General features: G+C 36.9%; 1 protein-coding gene across 3 annotated transcripts in view; it reads right to left on the reverse strand.

Moving 5' to 3' along the window:
* Positions 1 to 2109: 2109 nt before the first annotated feature.
* Positions 2110 to 16778, reverse strand: part of WTAP (WT1 associated protein) — a 41369-nt gene continuing 26700 nt past the window's right edge. For 2 of the 3 annotated variants that reach the window (XM_006115006.4, XM_006115007.4), the window contains exons 6-8: positions 11459 to 11637; positions 6460 to 6614; positions 2110 to 3450 (exon numbers count right to left, since the gene is read on the reverse strand). In XM_006115006.4, coding sequence (XP_006115068.1) covers positions 2867 to 3450; positions 6460 to 6614; positions 11459 to 11637 — 918 coding nt within the window. In that variant the 3' untranslated portion in view covers positions 2110 to 2866. Of the gene's footprint in view, positions 3451 to 6459; positions 6615 to 7792; positions 8052 to 10902; positions 11245 to 11458; positions 11638 to 16778 lie in introns of those variants that run through there. The other variant, XR_012902742.1, reaches the window with a different exon arrangement.

Consider the following 16778-nt stretch of genomic DNA (forward strand, 5'->3'; position numbering starts at 1 on the left):
ATATCAACACCTGAAGTGGAGCACACACAGGGATATTACTTGATGTTTAATGTACTTAATTGTGTAAATTTAGGGAAATATTTATTAAACACGCTAGTTATGACCATTTAGATATCTATACATAATATTCAAACTGCTTAGCCAGTCTCTTACACTACTGTATTTACTCCTACTTATGCTGCATTCTGACAAATGTGTTCCAATAAGCAAGCATTTAGCAAAACAGTATAATTTTTATCCCATTGACATGAGTGCAGAATTCCCCCCCCCCCCCCAAAAAATGTATAGGCTAGATATTAATTTTTATTTATCTGAACTCTGGACATTGGAACACAACATTATAGCAAGTGGAGAATAGAGGAAAATGATTTTAATGGGTACAGTATTTGAATAGCAATTAACTTAATTTTCTATGCCAAAGGTTACTCAGCCAACTTACCAGTTGTATAAAAATTATCCACCTTAGAATAGAAAGAGCCTAAATGCTACCAAACTACTCTTCCAGTCTTTTTTCCATAAGTGAATTTTAACATACCATTTTTATACTAAGATTTAAAATGTGAACTGGCAGTTAAAATTTTCACTTAAATATTCAAAATCAGAATGCCTTGTTTTACAAAGTAGATAACTACATAAGGGACAAAGTTTTTAAAATCACATTTGAAAAAATCAATTACAAACATACATTGCTGTAATTTGAATGTAATATGAAAATACTACCTTTTCCTGTATTTACTCTGAACATTTGATGGTACTGTGCGGTCAATGTTACTGTTTACCTGCAGCTTTCCTGTTGCTGTGAAATATGCAGATACCAGGGAAGAAAAAAAAAGTTACCCATGAAGCCACAAAAGTACTACTGAGATTCAATGCAGATTGAATATCTGAAATGGCTTTTAACTCATTTATTGAGCTCTACTGTATTTCATGTGAATGTCTACTGGAATACTGCAGGCTATTACATAAATCAGGGCTACTCAACACGTAGCCCACTGGCCGCATGCGGCCTGTTTGTTTGCGGCCTGCGGTGCGGTTTGGGTTTACACAGGGCTCAACACGCGGCCCCTGGTTGGGATCCTTTGGCCTCTACTGGAAACATGCTCCACAACAGCAAGGTATCGCCCAACTGGGGTGAGCATTGAAAGATTCAAGCAGACGGGCTGGCTGGAACAGACATGTACAGGGTGTCGGTGTTTCTAGTCCCCAGGGAGGAGTTGCCAGGAGCACTGGGGCATTGTGGGAAGTGCTTTGTATTCATTCCTGTCAGGGTGAAAGAAGCTATTTGTATATATTTGCAACCACACTTAAGTTGTGGCCGTTGGCATGTGCTGTGAGTATCATTGTGGCCCCCTGGGACTTCCAAAGTTGAGTAGCCCTGACATAAATGGTTTTGTTTAATGGCATTTTATCTCCATACCCATTTCTTGGATGTTGCTGTAGTGGACTAACTTGAGTGTAGAGTCCTGAGTCCAGAGTAGTCTACAGTACCAAACAAAACAAATGTTTATTCTTATAAGAATTTAGTAAAATTGATTGTAGAGAATAGTAACTAATGTAGATTTTGAAAACCATCTTTTAATAGCTTACAATACTGCTTTATCATAAAAGTGCCAGTGCTTCCACAAGTAGGCTTAAGCTGGCAGCACTTTTGCTGCCTCAGCTATGTACAGTGTAAAAGTTATCGGTCTGGTGCTTGAAGGTTTGTTAATAAAAATACCCATTTGTATCATTATATAGCTAAATCACTTTGGTTCCTAATTCTATTTGATCCTTAAACTCACCTTATAGCATGTGATATACTTTTTAAATTGCTTTGATTTTACCTTTAAAGATGTCACCACAAATCCAGGTGCTGAAGAGCTTGTAACAAGCCACTGTATTTCACCAATACAGTGTAGCTGAAAATATAAAGTGTGATATATTTTGAAGCAGTTTAATATTTGCTTTAAACAACAAAGTTAGTTATAACAAGATCGTAACTAACTTAATATCTTCATCTTTTATAGTATTTACAAACTAAGCACCACCAGACACCAAACCAATCTGGAATTAAACTACAAGAACTTATTTTTATTTATTGAAATAAAATGCCACAGTAGGTCTCAAAGGTGAGTCTTCAGCATATTTTTTACTATGTAGATTGGAAGTGGGCAAATCAACAGAAAACATGTACAGTAAAATGCACTGTATGTAAATACATCATATGAAACCAATGCAGACTAAAATAAATTACATTATTAAAAGTCTTTATTTAGGTTTGGTCAGTACAGGTAAGATAATATCGGAGTCACAGAGCAATATGCATAAACAGGATACAACAGTTCTTAAAAACTGAGTAACTATGCACACAAACTTCTTAAACATTCAGTCACCTAAGGAGAAATGCACAGATGTATGGTGGAAAAAACTGTAATTAACACTGGAACTACTACAGGACTCCTTCAACAAGTCCATCTTTTAGTGATAAAACTACTGTACTGGGCAAACTTGGCAATCATAAGCCACAGCTAGTATGACAAATTTTGAATGTGGTGTAAGTATAACAATGAGTAAGAATGCCCTTACACAGCACATGTTCTAGATATACACAGATTTGTACAGACATCATTTATAATTTGTGGAAATAATTTCCATTTCAACTTCACATTAACTCATATAAAAATAACTTGAGCCTACACAAATGTCCTTTTAGCAACATTCAACGTAATTAACTGTTAAAATTTCCAAAGTGGCAGAGGTATTGAAGCAAAAAAACCCACAAAAAGGCAAAACTGTGACAAGTATGCACTAATTTAAATGGTTTCTGGACAGTATCCTCTCCCAATTTGAATGACACTGTATAAAAGTGTTGCAGAAAAAAAAAAGGTTACAAAACTGAACCTTGGACATTTACATTGGAGTCCAAACCATTCTGAACATGACGAGAACCCGCAGTTCTGTTACCTTTCATGCTCACTGTTTTCTCCTCTTGAGGATCATGATTCGAGTCTGTGTCATTTGAGTGGTGAGTGAGTGAATTTTCACTGCCAGTGGGAGAGTCTACACTTTCATACCCAGTACTTAGTTGGTTTATGTAGCTACAACCTCCTCTGACAGTTCTATCTTCAGAGTGGTTGGAGAGCTTATTACCATTCCCTGGAGATGCTGGGAAATCATCTTCTGTACCACTACCCTCCCTATAAAATCCAGGCCCAGACGTCCTCTGGTGGGAAGAGCTGCCGTTACTCGGTCCGTTAGCCAGACGGCTGCAATCTTTACCTACAGCCTCTCCCTGGTCTGTAGGCTCAGAAGATGGAGTCCTGCTGGTACCTGGGGCTGAGGCCTGGGACTGCTGCTGCTGGAACTGAGCCAACTGCTGGCGAGTCTCCTTTAACTGCTGCTGGAGAACCAAAATGGTACTCTGCATACCCTCTACCTCCTCATCAAGCTGGATGATGAAGTCATTCAATTCTATATAGAGAAAACACATTGGAGGACACATTTAATAGTTCACATCTGGATTCTCAGGCAGTTAAAATAAATCCAAGCAAAGTTATTACTAAAGGTTTGTATGCCAAGGTTCCTATAGGTCTGTATTTTCAGCTGCTGAATCTGCAAAATGTATGATGAAGCAATATTTTGTATGGAAGAAACCCTTAGAATTCCTTCCCAATGCCATTTGCACTTTTTAAAAATAGCTACTGGGTGGGAGTGTGGAGAAATCCATTCTTGGAGAAAGGGAGGATGTAGAAATACATGCTGGGACATAGCTGATTAGTGGGCAATATACTGCAAGTAAACAACTTCCAGATACAACAGTTTAGTAATTAGTTTAGTTAAAGTGACAAAAACACATTCTTATACAAGATATGGGCTACACGTAGTTACTGTCAGTAAACTAATGATTCAGAATAAGTGTTAATTATTTTTTGTCCTTTCAACCCTGCATAAGTAGTACAACAGGAGATGGATTCCAGTATGACTTACACATCATTAACAGAACTGTTAACCAATTCCAACCATAAAATTGTAGTATGGATATATAACAAAAACAGCTTGCCTCTCATAGCTTGGATTGAGGTTGCAATACTAGGACTTGGGGAAAGGAAAAAAGTGTATTTGTAAACTGAGCAAATTTTATTTGAATCCTACAATGCAATATTTGGTCTTTTTTTTTTTTTTACATTAAGCCGCACATTATAAGATGACCAAGCAAAGCATGCAGTCTATATTACTTTATTTTGATGATTTATAAGCAAAGGACTTTAGAACTCTTAACTCATATTATTTGCAACTACACAAAAAACTTAAAAAATAGAAAGGAAATGGTCAGGGTAGAAGAAAACAGAATTGTGGGCTGATTAAAGTCTCAGGACTTCTATAACTTCACTTAGAACATTTGGTTCCACAAAAAGGGTGTGCTCATACCCCCAATGGTTACTTTGAAAATCACTCTGGAACTTGTAACATTGCACTATATTCAAGATTAAATATATCAGTGGTAATTCTTAAAATATCATTTGCTTTCATTGTTTTAAATTACCAATTAATAAAATTAAAAAGAAAAAAAGTCAGTTGGGTAGTTTAACACATTAATTTGGGGAACCAAAAAGGTACTCTTGATTACAATGTGTTACTGGAAATTGATGCCAGTTGTAGAAACTTTATGCAATTCTACATGTCTAGAGGAATTCAGGAAAAGTATCCTCACAAAAGGAAATGTATAATCCTATCTTCAAGAACAAGTACATCATGTCACATAAATAAGGCTAAGATTTTATAATGGATTTTTTTTGTTTTGTTTTTAAGTAAAAATGAGTCAGATTGCTGCCTGTGACCTAACAAAAGTTTACAGAGGGTGTGATATGTCCAGGCCTTTTTAATAAAAATAACTATGGCAGAGCTATGTAGGGGAGAGGAATGGAGTCTCATGGGGAAGGACTGACAGGCTGAGCTCCCTGCCATGCTGAGGGTCACAGCCACAGCTCCATTAACCACAGTGGGGGTGGCACAGCAATGGCAGGCACACAACCCCCACCCCACAGCCATCTGTAGCTGTGGGACAGTGGTGCCTGGCTCCAACTGCAGCCCCTACAAGTCATGGGCACAACTGGAGGACAAAGCACCTTGAGAAGCTGCGAGGCAGGCTGCAATCATTGGGCAGGATCACATGGCTCTCACTGTAGGTACCAGCAAAAGCCACTCAGTCTTGGGCTGCAAGGTCCTGGTTATATCCAGGCCCAGTTGCAAAGTAGGGTTATGTCAAGACTGCAGAGTTATACTGGAAAAAGATTATGCAAATTGTGAACTGCAATTTGCGTATCTTTTTCTGCTTTTTTTTTCCTGGAAGAGGCTTTTCTGGCATTTGACCCATCTACATGGGGCCAAATTTCAGAGAAACCTCCTCTTTTGAAACATCCATTATTCCTAATACAATGAGGAATACAAGGATGCTGAAAGAACACATCTGCTTTTTTGGAAACTGTTCCAAAAAAGCAGACATGTTCCTTGGATGTGGCAGAGCTTTTCCGGGATACTTCTGGTATCCCGGAAAAGCTCTTCAGTGTAGACATAGCCTAGGGCACACAGTTCTACCTCCACCTTCTGAAGGGTAGAACTGAGAGGTCAGGTAAAAATCATGCTCTCTGATGCTGTGATAGCCTTACACAAACTGTTAACTAGATACAGGTTATATTAGTCAAAATCCACATAGTCCTGTTGGATTTCTAGTTTTGCTTTTTCATAACCGGTTTCAGGAACACAGGGTCAGACTTAAATCCCAAACTTTAAATATTTTACAAATAATATCTATTGGAGAGTCACTGTTGGGGCAATATGTTTAAAAACAATTCCTTACCCATGTTACAAACAACCGTTAAGGCTGAAAATTTAGTAGAGAATTTTTTCCTTCATTTCAACTATGGAGAAAATTAGTTTACAAGTAGTATCTCTTGCAGATTCAGACATTAAAAAATGCGCTTCAATATTTGGATTGTGAACATTACAGAACAATTGCATAAAAACCAGTCACTGAAACAAAGATCACAGAGAACATTTGTAATGATTTTAGGTATTGTTAAAGTCTGTGTTTATCAAATTGAGAGACACATTTGACTAGAAAACATTCCATTAATATTTGCATGGCATTTTTAAAAAGAGTTTTAGATTTAACCGTTCAGTATTTGTAGTGTGTTAAGACCCAAAATATGAAATGGTTTCATTCTCTACCCTAAAATGGCATACACATACCCCATCATAAATAGTAAAGTTAGGAATGACTTTTTCATTTTAATGATCTAAGACAACCAGTATCAACACAAGGTATTTAATCTGACACTGTCCCTTTAATTCTGGGAAAGGAAAAAGTGTTTCAAGTGGTCAGGAAATGAAAGAATTTACAATATCCACATGATCAGTAGATTAAATAATTAAGCCAGTGCAAATGCAAGGCAATTTCCATTTTTCTTAAAAAACCCTTACCATCCTGACTGCTTTTTAGTTCCTCACTATATTTCTTCTGTAAAGCCAGCTCTGCCTCAAGCTGTGCAATGCGTCCTTGTGACAGCTGCCTTCCAAGCTCTTGATTCTCCTGGATAAGCATTCGACACTTCGCCATTAACTTTTTGCCTGTTTGGCTGCAAAGGAAAGAGCCATCTATCACAAAATGAAAATAAAACTTTCTGCAATCTTCCTCAGTTACAATTATAAGAGCTAGGAGATGCCATTTCTGCATGTCAAAATTTAAGGAACATTGTGCCCTCAAGGTAATTGTCATAGCAGAAAGTCTCCCTATAGTTACCACATACTGTTCCAATGTCTGCTGATCTTCTGTTGCTGTTCCATAAAAGTGAAAGGCAAATTCTATTACTGTAAATATGGCCACAACCTTTGATTACTTGACATCTGGACTATCAAGACAGAATTTGGCATTTGTCCATTCTCAAAGGAAGAAAAAAAGATTAAGTATGCACTTGGTAATCTAACAGCAAGTTAAAATGTTAAAAATGCTTTTTTGCTTAATGTACTAGAAGTATTTTATTACTATTGAACTTTTTTACAGTCAGGTTGGGAGACTGAATTTCATTTTTTTGATCAGCGTGACGTATTTCTTAATGTACCTGAATGATTAAATATTTGTAGTTTTCCTTAATTTGCACTTTTTACTACAATTACATTGCTTGTTTTCCCAGCACCTACAGTCAGCTCCTCCTTTTTGTCTTTCAGAGAATGTAAGGGGAGATAATGGAAAATGGAGCTTAAAAACACAAGACAGCAGGGAGGTTCAGTGTCCTTTTAAGAATGGTTGGCGATCAAAAGCCAAGACAACATCAGATCAAAAAATATTTAGTGGGGAAAAAAGCAGATTTGACATTCTGCTTTTTGTAAAATCAGGAACACATGCACATCTTAAATCTTCATGTTAAAACTGCAATGTAGAGCATTATAGGAACTAGTATGCAAATTAATATATAGGCAATAATGTATTTCATAACAGAATAAAATTGATAGCTAAAAAGCTCTTAACACTGTTGGTCTACCAAAGCTAGAAAAGCAACCAAACACATTTTGCCTTCCTTGAGGTTCAGCAACACATATAATGAATCAGTCCTCTATCACAGGAAATGAAAGCTCTGGAAAAAACAGAGTTCATCATGTTTGTTACTGAACTTCAGGACTTGTAGTGGGTAACAAGCCTGAGGAGGTCAGCTTGAGATCGTGTAATAAGATTACAAAGGCAGAATGAAATTTTGTATATTAAGAAGGTAAAAAAATTGCTAGTATGCTTCACAACCACAGCTCTCACCAGAAAAACCTCATCCAAGAGTCACTTCAAATCATCTCTCAAATTAATACTATTAAGCATTCAAGCTTTTAACACTTCAGATTAAGAGATCTGCCATCTCTGTCCCATTTAAAGTCTTCCAACTGACTCTCCCACATTTTTCAGATGGGCTGCTCCAGAAGGAATCTGGTTGTGTAAAATCCTGGAATATCTGCTTAATGCAGCAACCTGTTCTTTATCTTGATGTGATGTCCAATGCCAAGTCCTTGAAGCTTAGAGTTGTGCTGACCTAATACAATACAAGTAATACAATTTAAGGTAAAAATATTCTATGGGATATTTATTCTGTGTAAACTATGATCACTTTGGACTTAACTAACTGACAGATATCGTGAAAGACAGGCCTACGCCAGGATTTAGCCATTTCCAAGTTCCTGCTACTGGTAGGCTTTTTATTCTGTATTTATTACCACTATCGATTTCAAAAAGTTTAAAGTTCATAATCATGTAAATGTTTTGTAGCAGTCATTGCCAACTGTTGCATTTAACAGCATGCACCATAACAACCTCAGAAACTTTATACCATTCTAGAGTGCCTGCTAATTTCTTCACCGTGTCTGTTCCTGCCACAAACCTTTCTTTTTATTACCCGTATAGGAATTTGCACAGTTACCTATAATGCAATTTATTTTTCCCCCTTAAGACTGTCCAAACATTTTGCATTAGTTTGATCAAACCTACCTTGCATGTTGAATTATGTAAAGATAAACACACATGCAAGAATATCAAAGGCAGTATATCTTGAAATAATTCTGATTCAAATCTCAGAACCAGGTTTTGCAACTGTATGTTTAACAAATTCATGTGACCACATATTAAAACACCTGTAAAAATGAAAGCTGTTAAATTTCAAAAGACCAACATCTTTAGCAGTAAACTTCGTATGAGTGAAGTTTCTGCTGGTATTTTATTTAAACAAAAATGTGTAGTATGTACTGAATGCATCAATGGTGATTAAAATAGCTTAATAAAACCACTCAATCCTTCCCATCTCTAAACATTGGTCAGCAAGAATAATGCTGTATGCGCATCTACTACAATGAAGTCCCAGGCTCGATGCTAAACTTGGACTTTGCAAGGGGACTGGAGCAGATGTGTTGTGTTAGTTCAGAATACTTTCAGGTTTTGAAGGAGAACATCAACCCTTTCAAACATGAAATGAGGTGCCATGAAATAAGAGCGGTTATCACAAGGAGGACAGGACAATAACAGGAAACTGTTCCTAATGAAAGGATAAATGAAAATTTCTACAAACCTTTTATAGCTTTAGCCATCTGACTCATTATCCCTTTACCAATGAAAATAAAATCATGAACCCAATGACAAATAGAAGAGTTCCCAAAATATTTAAACAACCTAGAAATACTGTTGATTCCTTACATTCTATTTCCTGAACATATATAATATTTATACATTTGCACCATGATTTACACTCAGATTACACAGAATTTGAATTTGGGAATATTGTTCAGTTCTCTTTTATCACTTACTTTTAAATACAACATGCCTCCTCCTCCCCAAGACTATATAAAAAATGAACAAAAAAAATGCCTAAATACTTCTGTTTGAAATTAAGACAAAGTGATAAGAAACATCTGTCACCTTAGTGACACAGCATATTTTGAGCCAGAGGACAATTTTGCATCCTGTTTCGAAATATATTAATAAATTTATAAACTCCAAGTTAACCCCACGCTAACCAAGCAAATTAGCATGAGTAGTTTTTACTGCATATTATAGTAAATAATACTTTCAAGTTACTTGGTAAAACACTGACAATTGTTCATTAATGCAAATCTTACCTTTGGATACTAGATCATTAAAGTCTTAAATAATACTTCTACCACAAGGTAGGTTCAAATATATGTATGATATTTTTTAAAAGTTAAGATTGTGAAGGTTTGTGTTCTTTTGATGTAAATCCACTAGTGAGGCTTATTGTTACCTACACAAAAAGCATACAGCTTAAGATACTTAAGTGAAGTGAAGAGTTCAAATGTAAGTGATCTTAATGAAAACTTCATTTTGAATAATAAGCAGTTCTCTCACTTTAAAATACCTTTTATAAATCTGGACTGGCAGATTCTGGGGTTTAGTTTTAGGGTTGCTTTTTGTTTTGTTTTTTGTAAAGTCCTGGTTACACTGAACTTTTCATAGTGTTGGATGGAGTGATGAAATAGTGCCCGGTTTACTTCATTATCTAGAACACTATTGTTCTGATAAACTAATTGGCTAAAATACATGAGCACTATACCAGTCCACATAATTTCACATTTCTCTGCACACTTACACATCCCAAACACGTAATCTGAGCTATGCCATATTACTATTCTTGCAGACAACTTGGGATAACATTACAAAAAAGCATCTGTATTTGAGCAGCAAAGCTCCTGATTGATTCCAGCCAGAAGGGTGCATGCTTTTAAGTTTTTCTCTTAAGAGAATATTGTCTTCTCTCTCTTTTCAGAGAACGAGACATCTTAAAAGGTAACATTCTCGTTCATTCCCAAAGAAGTTTCACAATACAATAGTATAATCACTGATATTCCTTAAACTCTATGTTAACAACTCTTTCAAGGCACATTTTATATAGAAATGTAATACAAAAAACAGGCATACAATGAAACAAAAGATACCTCACACCAACACTGAAGACAGGTGCCATTATGGATACCTTATATATGAAGCATTTGAGATAGTTTCTTAGAATAGAAGATTAGAAAAATTCTCATTTTTCTGCATAGAAATATGCAGTGAAATACTTATCACAACTAGTTTTCCTCATCATACACTCTAGTTGTGAAAATAAATATTGCTTCAAATAATTTAAAACCTGCAATTAGATATTACCTATATTTTTGTACAGTCCTAATTTTAAGAATCCACAGTAGTATCAACCATCCAGAGAACAAATCCATAATTTAAAACCATATTGACTTAAGGCTCCGTGAAATGCTATAGAGCCTAAGTGCTAAACAGTCAATCAAAAGTGTACACTAGTGCTGATGCAATGTGAAATAGCACTCTGTCATGGCTATTCAAAGTTGGTTAGCAAATAAACTCTTTAATGAAAAATTCACCTCATTGAGTTTTGACCCAGCAGTTCAGTGAACAAGCAGGAAGTCCACAGTCTTATTGGCAAAACTGACTTACAGTGTCTCTACGTCACTAGGCTCAAGGTTAAGAGCGAAGCATATTCCATTTTTACATTTTACTGGAATTTTACATGTTCAATTCAGGATTTAAAATCGCTAGGTTCTCTCCTCCAAACTGTCTGTAGACACAGTGTGCCACAGACTTAAGACTTCTGTTTCTCCCTCTATTTCTTCAAATAGAACCACTTTGCATGTTCTACATGTTCTAGAAAGGAAAAATATTCTGAGGTGGCCACTTCTTCAGAATAGTCCGACGTCATCAGGCCTCTGAAGCAAAGGGGGAGAAAAAAGCTGAAACACAAGGTTCATCTGGTAAGTTTTACATTAAGCATTACAAGCTGGACAGTATAAAAAAATGTGGCTTTTTGGCTCAAAACGTCTGAGTCTTGGTGTGGAAACGAGTACTTGGCTGTCCCACCATAGCATTCTCGCAGTGGGACTGTCAGGGAAGTCTTGACTGGGGAGTATTTGTTTTGTTTACCTATCAGGCGTAAATTTCCAGGCACTCAGTTCATTTTGGGCTTGTTCCAGTTTGTCTTTAGTCTGTTCCAGTTCACCTTTCATTTTTAGGAAAAACAAGTTGATGGCTGGGTCCACCATTGTTGATCTCAGTTGGGCAACACTGGGCTGCTGGACTTGCTTGAGGTACTGAATCTGATTCTGCACAAAAACAAGAGAAAAACTGTTATTCATTTATAATTTAGAAAGCTTCAATAATTTAAAAAATGTGCAGAGTTAAAAGAAACCAAATTGTTCTGTTCAAGATGGAGTTAAAAGCAGCTCATTTTCCTTCCATATTGTAACTGTTAAGTTTAGATGCAGATAGCAGTATTAACTAAAGTATAATCAGTAGGAAAATGAACTCAATTAAAAAAAGAGACTGATTTAAAAACTACAAATTTTGCTCCTCTCCATCCAAATTATTTATGTCCCCTCAATTTGGTTTTCATAATAAGAGTATAAATTAGTCTACGATAAGCCTCTGCTTTTCTACTGTTCACATTTCATTTGAAAAGTTACAAGTAGAAAGAATATTTAATCTAAAGTTTTCAGCTATCAAAGTAAAAATTCAATGGTTTCCCCATAGCTGTAATGAAATCCAAAGCAGAACAATAACATTCATGTTGACATATAAATAATGGGTCTTATTATTTCCAAATTACTTGTTTGAAGTCTTCATAAACACATCAGGATTTCAGACAAGCATCTCTGATGCTGTTTTCTATCATTTGCAGTATTTATACAAAAAAGTCAAGAGGCTCAAAAGGTTGAAAACCTATCTTTGGTTACTGAGCGTATGAAACTTCACTAAACTTTTAAATGAATGTAAACTATATTTCAACAAAAAATACGGGTTTTTGTTTTGATTTATGTGCCCATGCAATGCAGTAATAAAATACTTGAGGAATAATTGTTATTTGTATTTACTTCCAATTTACATATTTTCCTTTAACACATGAATTATAGAAATTCTATTACCATATTTAACTGATTCAAATACAAAGACATGGTTTTTAAAATGAAAGAATCCACACTTCCAAAAAATGTATGTTTTACTTAAAAGGTGCTAAATAGAACTATTTTAATGCATCTTTTTGTTGAAATTATATCCCATGTTTAATATGGTTCCTAAACTTTTCATTATGTTTCTTGATTACAGTAATAACATAAGTTAAGAGAGTTTCACAGGTTTAAAGGAAAGTCAACTTTTTTTTTATTACCATTGTCCCACATCCCAACCTTGTAGGTTGATGTGCACTGGCAAATCTTTGTATTGAAGTAAAGCGGAGTTGGGTACCTTTTCTGTGGGTCAGCAGCCACTGACCCCAAAAAAACCACAAATCAGTTGGCACCCACACACAAGTGAGAAGCAAAAACAAAAACCAATACAAATACCCATACCACCCCTCACTAACGTGGCCCCAACTGATGAGAAAGACATTCCCACATTCCCTTTGCACACCAAAAGCTGGTAGATTGTGTGTGTTCCACCCCCACAGGCCCTTAGGTTCCCCACCCCTGAAGTAAAGCATCACTGAAGTCAAGAAAGCTCTGACCAGGCATGGGGATCTGCCTGCAGGATTGAGGCCATTTTGTATAAATAATAAAATAAACTGAGAAACCAAATATTTTTCTGTGCATTTGACAGAACTGTAGGTCTAGTTAGCATGACTGTACAATCAGCTTATGCTGTCTGAGTGAGTCTTTCACAGAGCAACAGAAAAATAATCTGACTGAAATCACAACCACCATGGTAAACAGCAGTTTAGTCCATGAAACCAGTTTAAAAGTCTTGACTGATTAGGTTTTAAGTATGTAACTTTATGATATTCACTGTTTTACTTGGCTTTACCTAGAATATAAATTTTAATTGTTTACAGGTCTTTCAAACAAGCAACTTGTCAAAAAGCCTTTTTTCAAAGATTCTTTCCAAGAATATGTTTATTACATATTCCCCTTTATATAAAGATATCACAAAACTACACTAAAACACTAAAGTTGCAAAGTCAGGCATTCAAAAGTTAGAGAATGCTGTGTAGTGCAAACTTTGTATGTTTACAAACTATATAACGTGGATTATGTAACTATTTTACTTAGACCATTTTGCAATGGTTCAGGCCCCACCAAATTCACAGCCATGAAAAGAGCATCACAGATGGTGAAATCTGATCTTGTGCGTGCTTTTACCCTATACCATATAGATTTCACTAGGAAGGATCAACAATTTTTAAAACTGAGGGTCCTGATCCAAAAGGGATTGCAATTTATCTTAGGGGAAGTGGGGGTATTGCCACTTTTACTTCTGCACTGTCTTCAAAGCTGGACATCCAGAGAGTAGTGGCTGTTGGCTGGGCACTCAGCTCTACCACCAGCAGCAGTGCAGAAGGGTAACAATACCACAACCCACCCTACAATAATCTTGCAACCCCTCTGTCTCTTCTCTGCCCGCCCCCCTTCTACCCCCCCCAAAAAAATCAATTCTGGGGCAGAACTACCACACTATATCACCATGAAGTTTCAGATTTAAATATCTAGAATCATGAAATAACCATGAACTTGACCAAAATGAACCACAAATCTGGTAGGGAACTAAGTATAGTTATTTAATGGGCTCCATCTTTCTGCTAAACAGTGAGCTTTCACTAACTTATTTTGTTCATTTATGAAGTCCCAGCATTCAACCATTTTTCACTGAGCCTTACTTTCCCCTTGTAAATAATGTTGCTGCTGCTTGATTATGAATAAATTTCACTTTCAATGTTGCAACTTTAAAACAAAAAACAAAACACTTTTTAGAAGTCAAAGTATCTTACATTTTATCTTTTCTACAGCACCACTTAGATGAGGACAGTCCATCCTTTTTACCATTTGGGAAAAGGAGATTCATAAAGGACAGCAGTGCTGCTCCAAACATGTACATTTTTTTTTAAACAGGAAAAAGCAAGCTGCTCTTTGTATTTTTCAACACTCTGAAGTTAAAATGCATTTCCATCTTAAAAATATGAAAAGAAGTTTCTTTAGGTGCGTCATGTCTGCAAATGCAGTAATTTAATGCTATTCTAAGACTCACAAGACTGTCACAGGCTGTCCCTCCCTTTAAAACAAATGATGCTCAGCCCTCATTGTGACCTACCAGCTAATCCCCATCTGATGGGGATACAGCAACTGAGGGTGCGTCTACACAGCAGGGCTCAACTTGAAATTAGCTACACAAATTGAGCTATGTCAACTGCGTAGCTTATTTTGAAATAGTGAACTCTTCCTCCAACTTCCCTTACTCCTCATAAAATGGAGTCGGAGTAAGAAGTCCTCCAGCTTGACAGCATTTCAACATTATATCGAAATAACTGCCAGCTGTATAGACAGAGACTATGTTATTTTGAAATAATATTGCTGTGTAGCCTTAGTGACCCAGCTGCAGAACATGAGAAAGGACTACTTAAATACAGCTGATAACTGAGTACAGGGAAAAGTGCTATAGAGGAGACAGGATACTCCCACATGGGAAGCCCACCAGTTTGGGACTCTCTGGCTGTCGTATAGTTGAGTCACAGGAGTCAAGCTAAATCCTTTGGTGAGCTCCTGGAAGGGGGCAGGCATCCAGGAACACTATTCTGGGGCCAGTGTTCCAGAAGGGGAAGAGAAGCTACAAGAGACCCACAGGGGAGAAGAGCAGACTCTGATGGCTGGAGTGGAGAGAGAGAGAGAGCCTTAAGTGAATACACCAGTTGAGAGAGTGAAGGCCTTAAGTGAAGATGCCAGAGTCTCTGGGGAAAGAGGGCAGTGGGGGAATCCTGGGGTGGAACCAAGACAAAAGAGAAGATCGGCAGGGGCCAGGAGAAGAGGCCAAGAAGAATAGTACTTCAGTAGAGCTGGAGAAGGCAGAACCTTAAATCTGATCATTTGTTTGGCGCTTTCAGTTAAGGATGTTTAGAAGTGGGTAATTGACTGTGTGTGTGTAATCAATACAAATTTAGATCAACTTCACAATTAGTCAGTAACAGGAGGTGGGGTCCAGGAGCTATCCCTGCTGCAGCTCTACAGTTTTAATATAGTAGGAGATGGGTGCAAAGCTACATTTTAAAAAGCAGAGGTGCAGCAGTCCGGGACCCGGTATTGGGGGGGGAGGGGGACCGGCTTCTAAACTAGCTCCCGAAGCACCAGATCCTGCTCTCCCCCTCTCCGCTGCCTCTGTTAGGCAACAAGGTGAGGGAAGCAAGTAGTCGAGTAGTAACTCAACTAGTCGCTTAAATCCCTACTTTCAGTTGGGCCTTTCCATGCCCCAGAAAGTGTGAACTTTTATGCAAGATGGCAGGACAGCCAGGCCATAGAAAAAGAGAGAGAGAGAGAGAGAGAGAGAGAGAGAAGCCATCTCAGGACTAAAGAAATGACTACTTGCAGCCAGAGATGAGGACCTTTTGCAACACTGCACCCCGACAGAAAGGCGCTCTACTCACAGTCCAGATGACAGTGATTTAGATAATTGTCAAAATTTATCAGGTCATATCTACAGCTACTGGATAATTACTCTGTCAAGCTCAGTGATTTTTATATAGATATAGATATAGATATAGATATAGATATAGATATATAGATATAGATATATAGATATAGATATAAACACACACACACACACACACACACACACACCCCTGAAAACAGTTTATTCTGACTTTAACAAGATCAATTGACTCATGCATGTATTTCAAAAATCTCAACCAAAAAGTAGTGTTCTTTACAAGAAGAACAAAATTGTTGGAAGTTATTCATTTATAAATAAAAGTATGGAGAGAAGAAAGAATTTGAAATGAAAAGTGGCATTCTGTTTAAAAATAAGTTTAAAATTTGGTGATGGTATCCCATATTTCTTGGGACCTTTTAATCTCTCTTCTCCCGTCATTTTCAAAAACTTCTTAAAAAATAATCTGGGTTTTTCTGCTGTTCTGACTATAAATCTTATTAGCAGTATTGAAAAGGAATGTGGCAGTAGTCTTACTATCCGTTTTTGCTGAGGAGAAGCAACGGGAGTAACATATGAGAGCCTCTTTACTGCCTCACTAAAACAAAAGTGTTTTTTGGCTTTACTGGTGTTATGTAAGTTAAGATGACTATGTTTTACAGTGGCTCTGCAACAGTGGTATAAATCTGGTAAGTTTGACACTCCTACTTCTGGCACCTCTTTGGTCCCAAAGAAGAGGACAGATGAAGGCTGGAGAAAATTGGTTAACAGCGCTTAGGTCTTTCTTCCACAATGCACTCCTAGGATCTGCTTGCACGGAGAAGGCACACTAAACTCTAGG

The sequence above is a fragment of the Pelodiscus sinensis genome, chromosome 3 (genome assembly GCF_049634645.1).
Source record: "Pelodiscus sinensis isolate JC-2024 chromosome 3, ASM4963464v1, whole genome shotgun sequence".
Taxonomy (NCBI): domain Eukaryota; kingdom Metazoa; phylum Chordata; order Testudines; family Trionychidae; genus Pelodiscus; species Pelodiscus sinensis.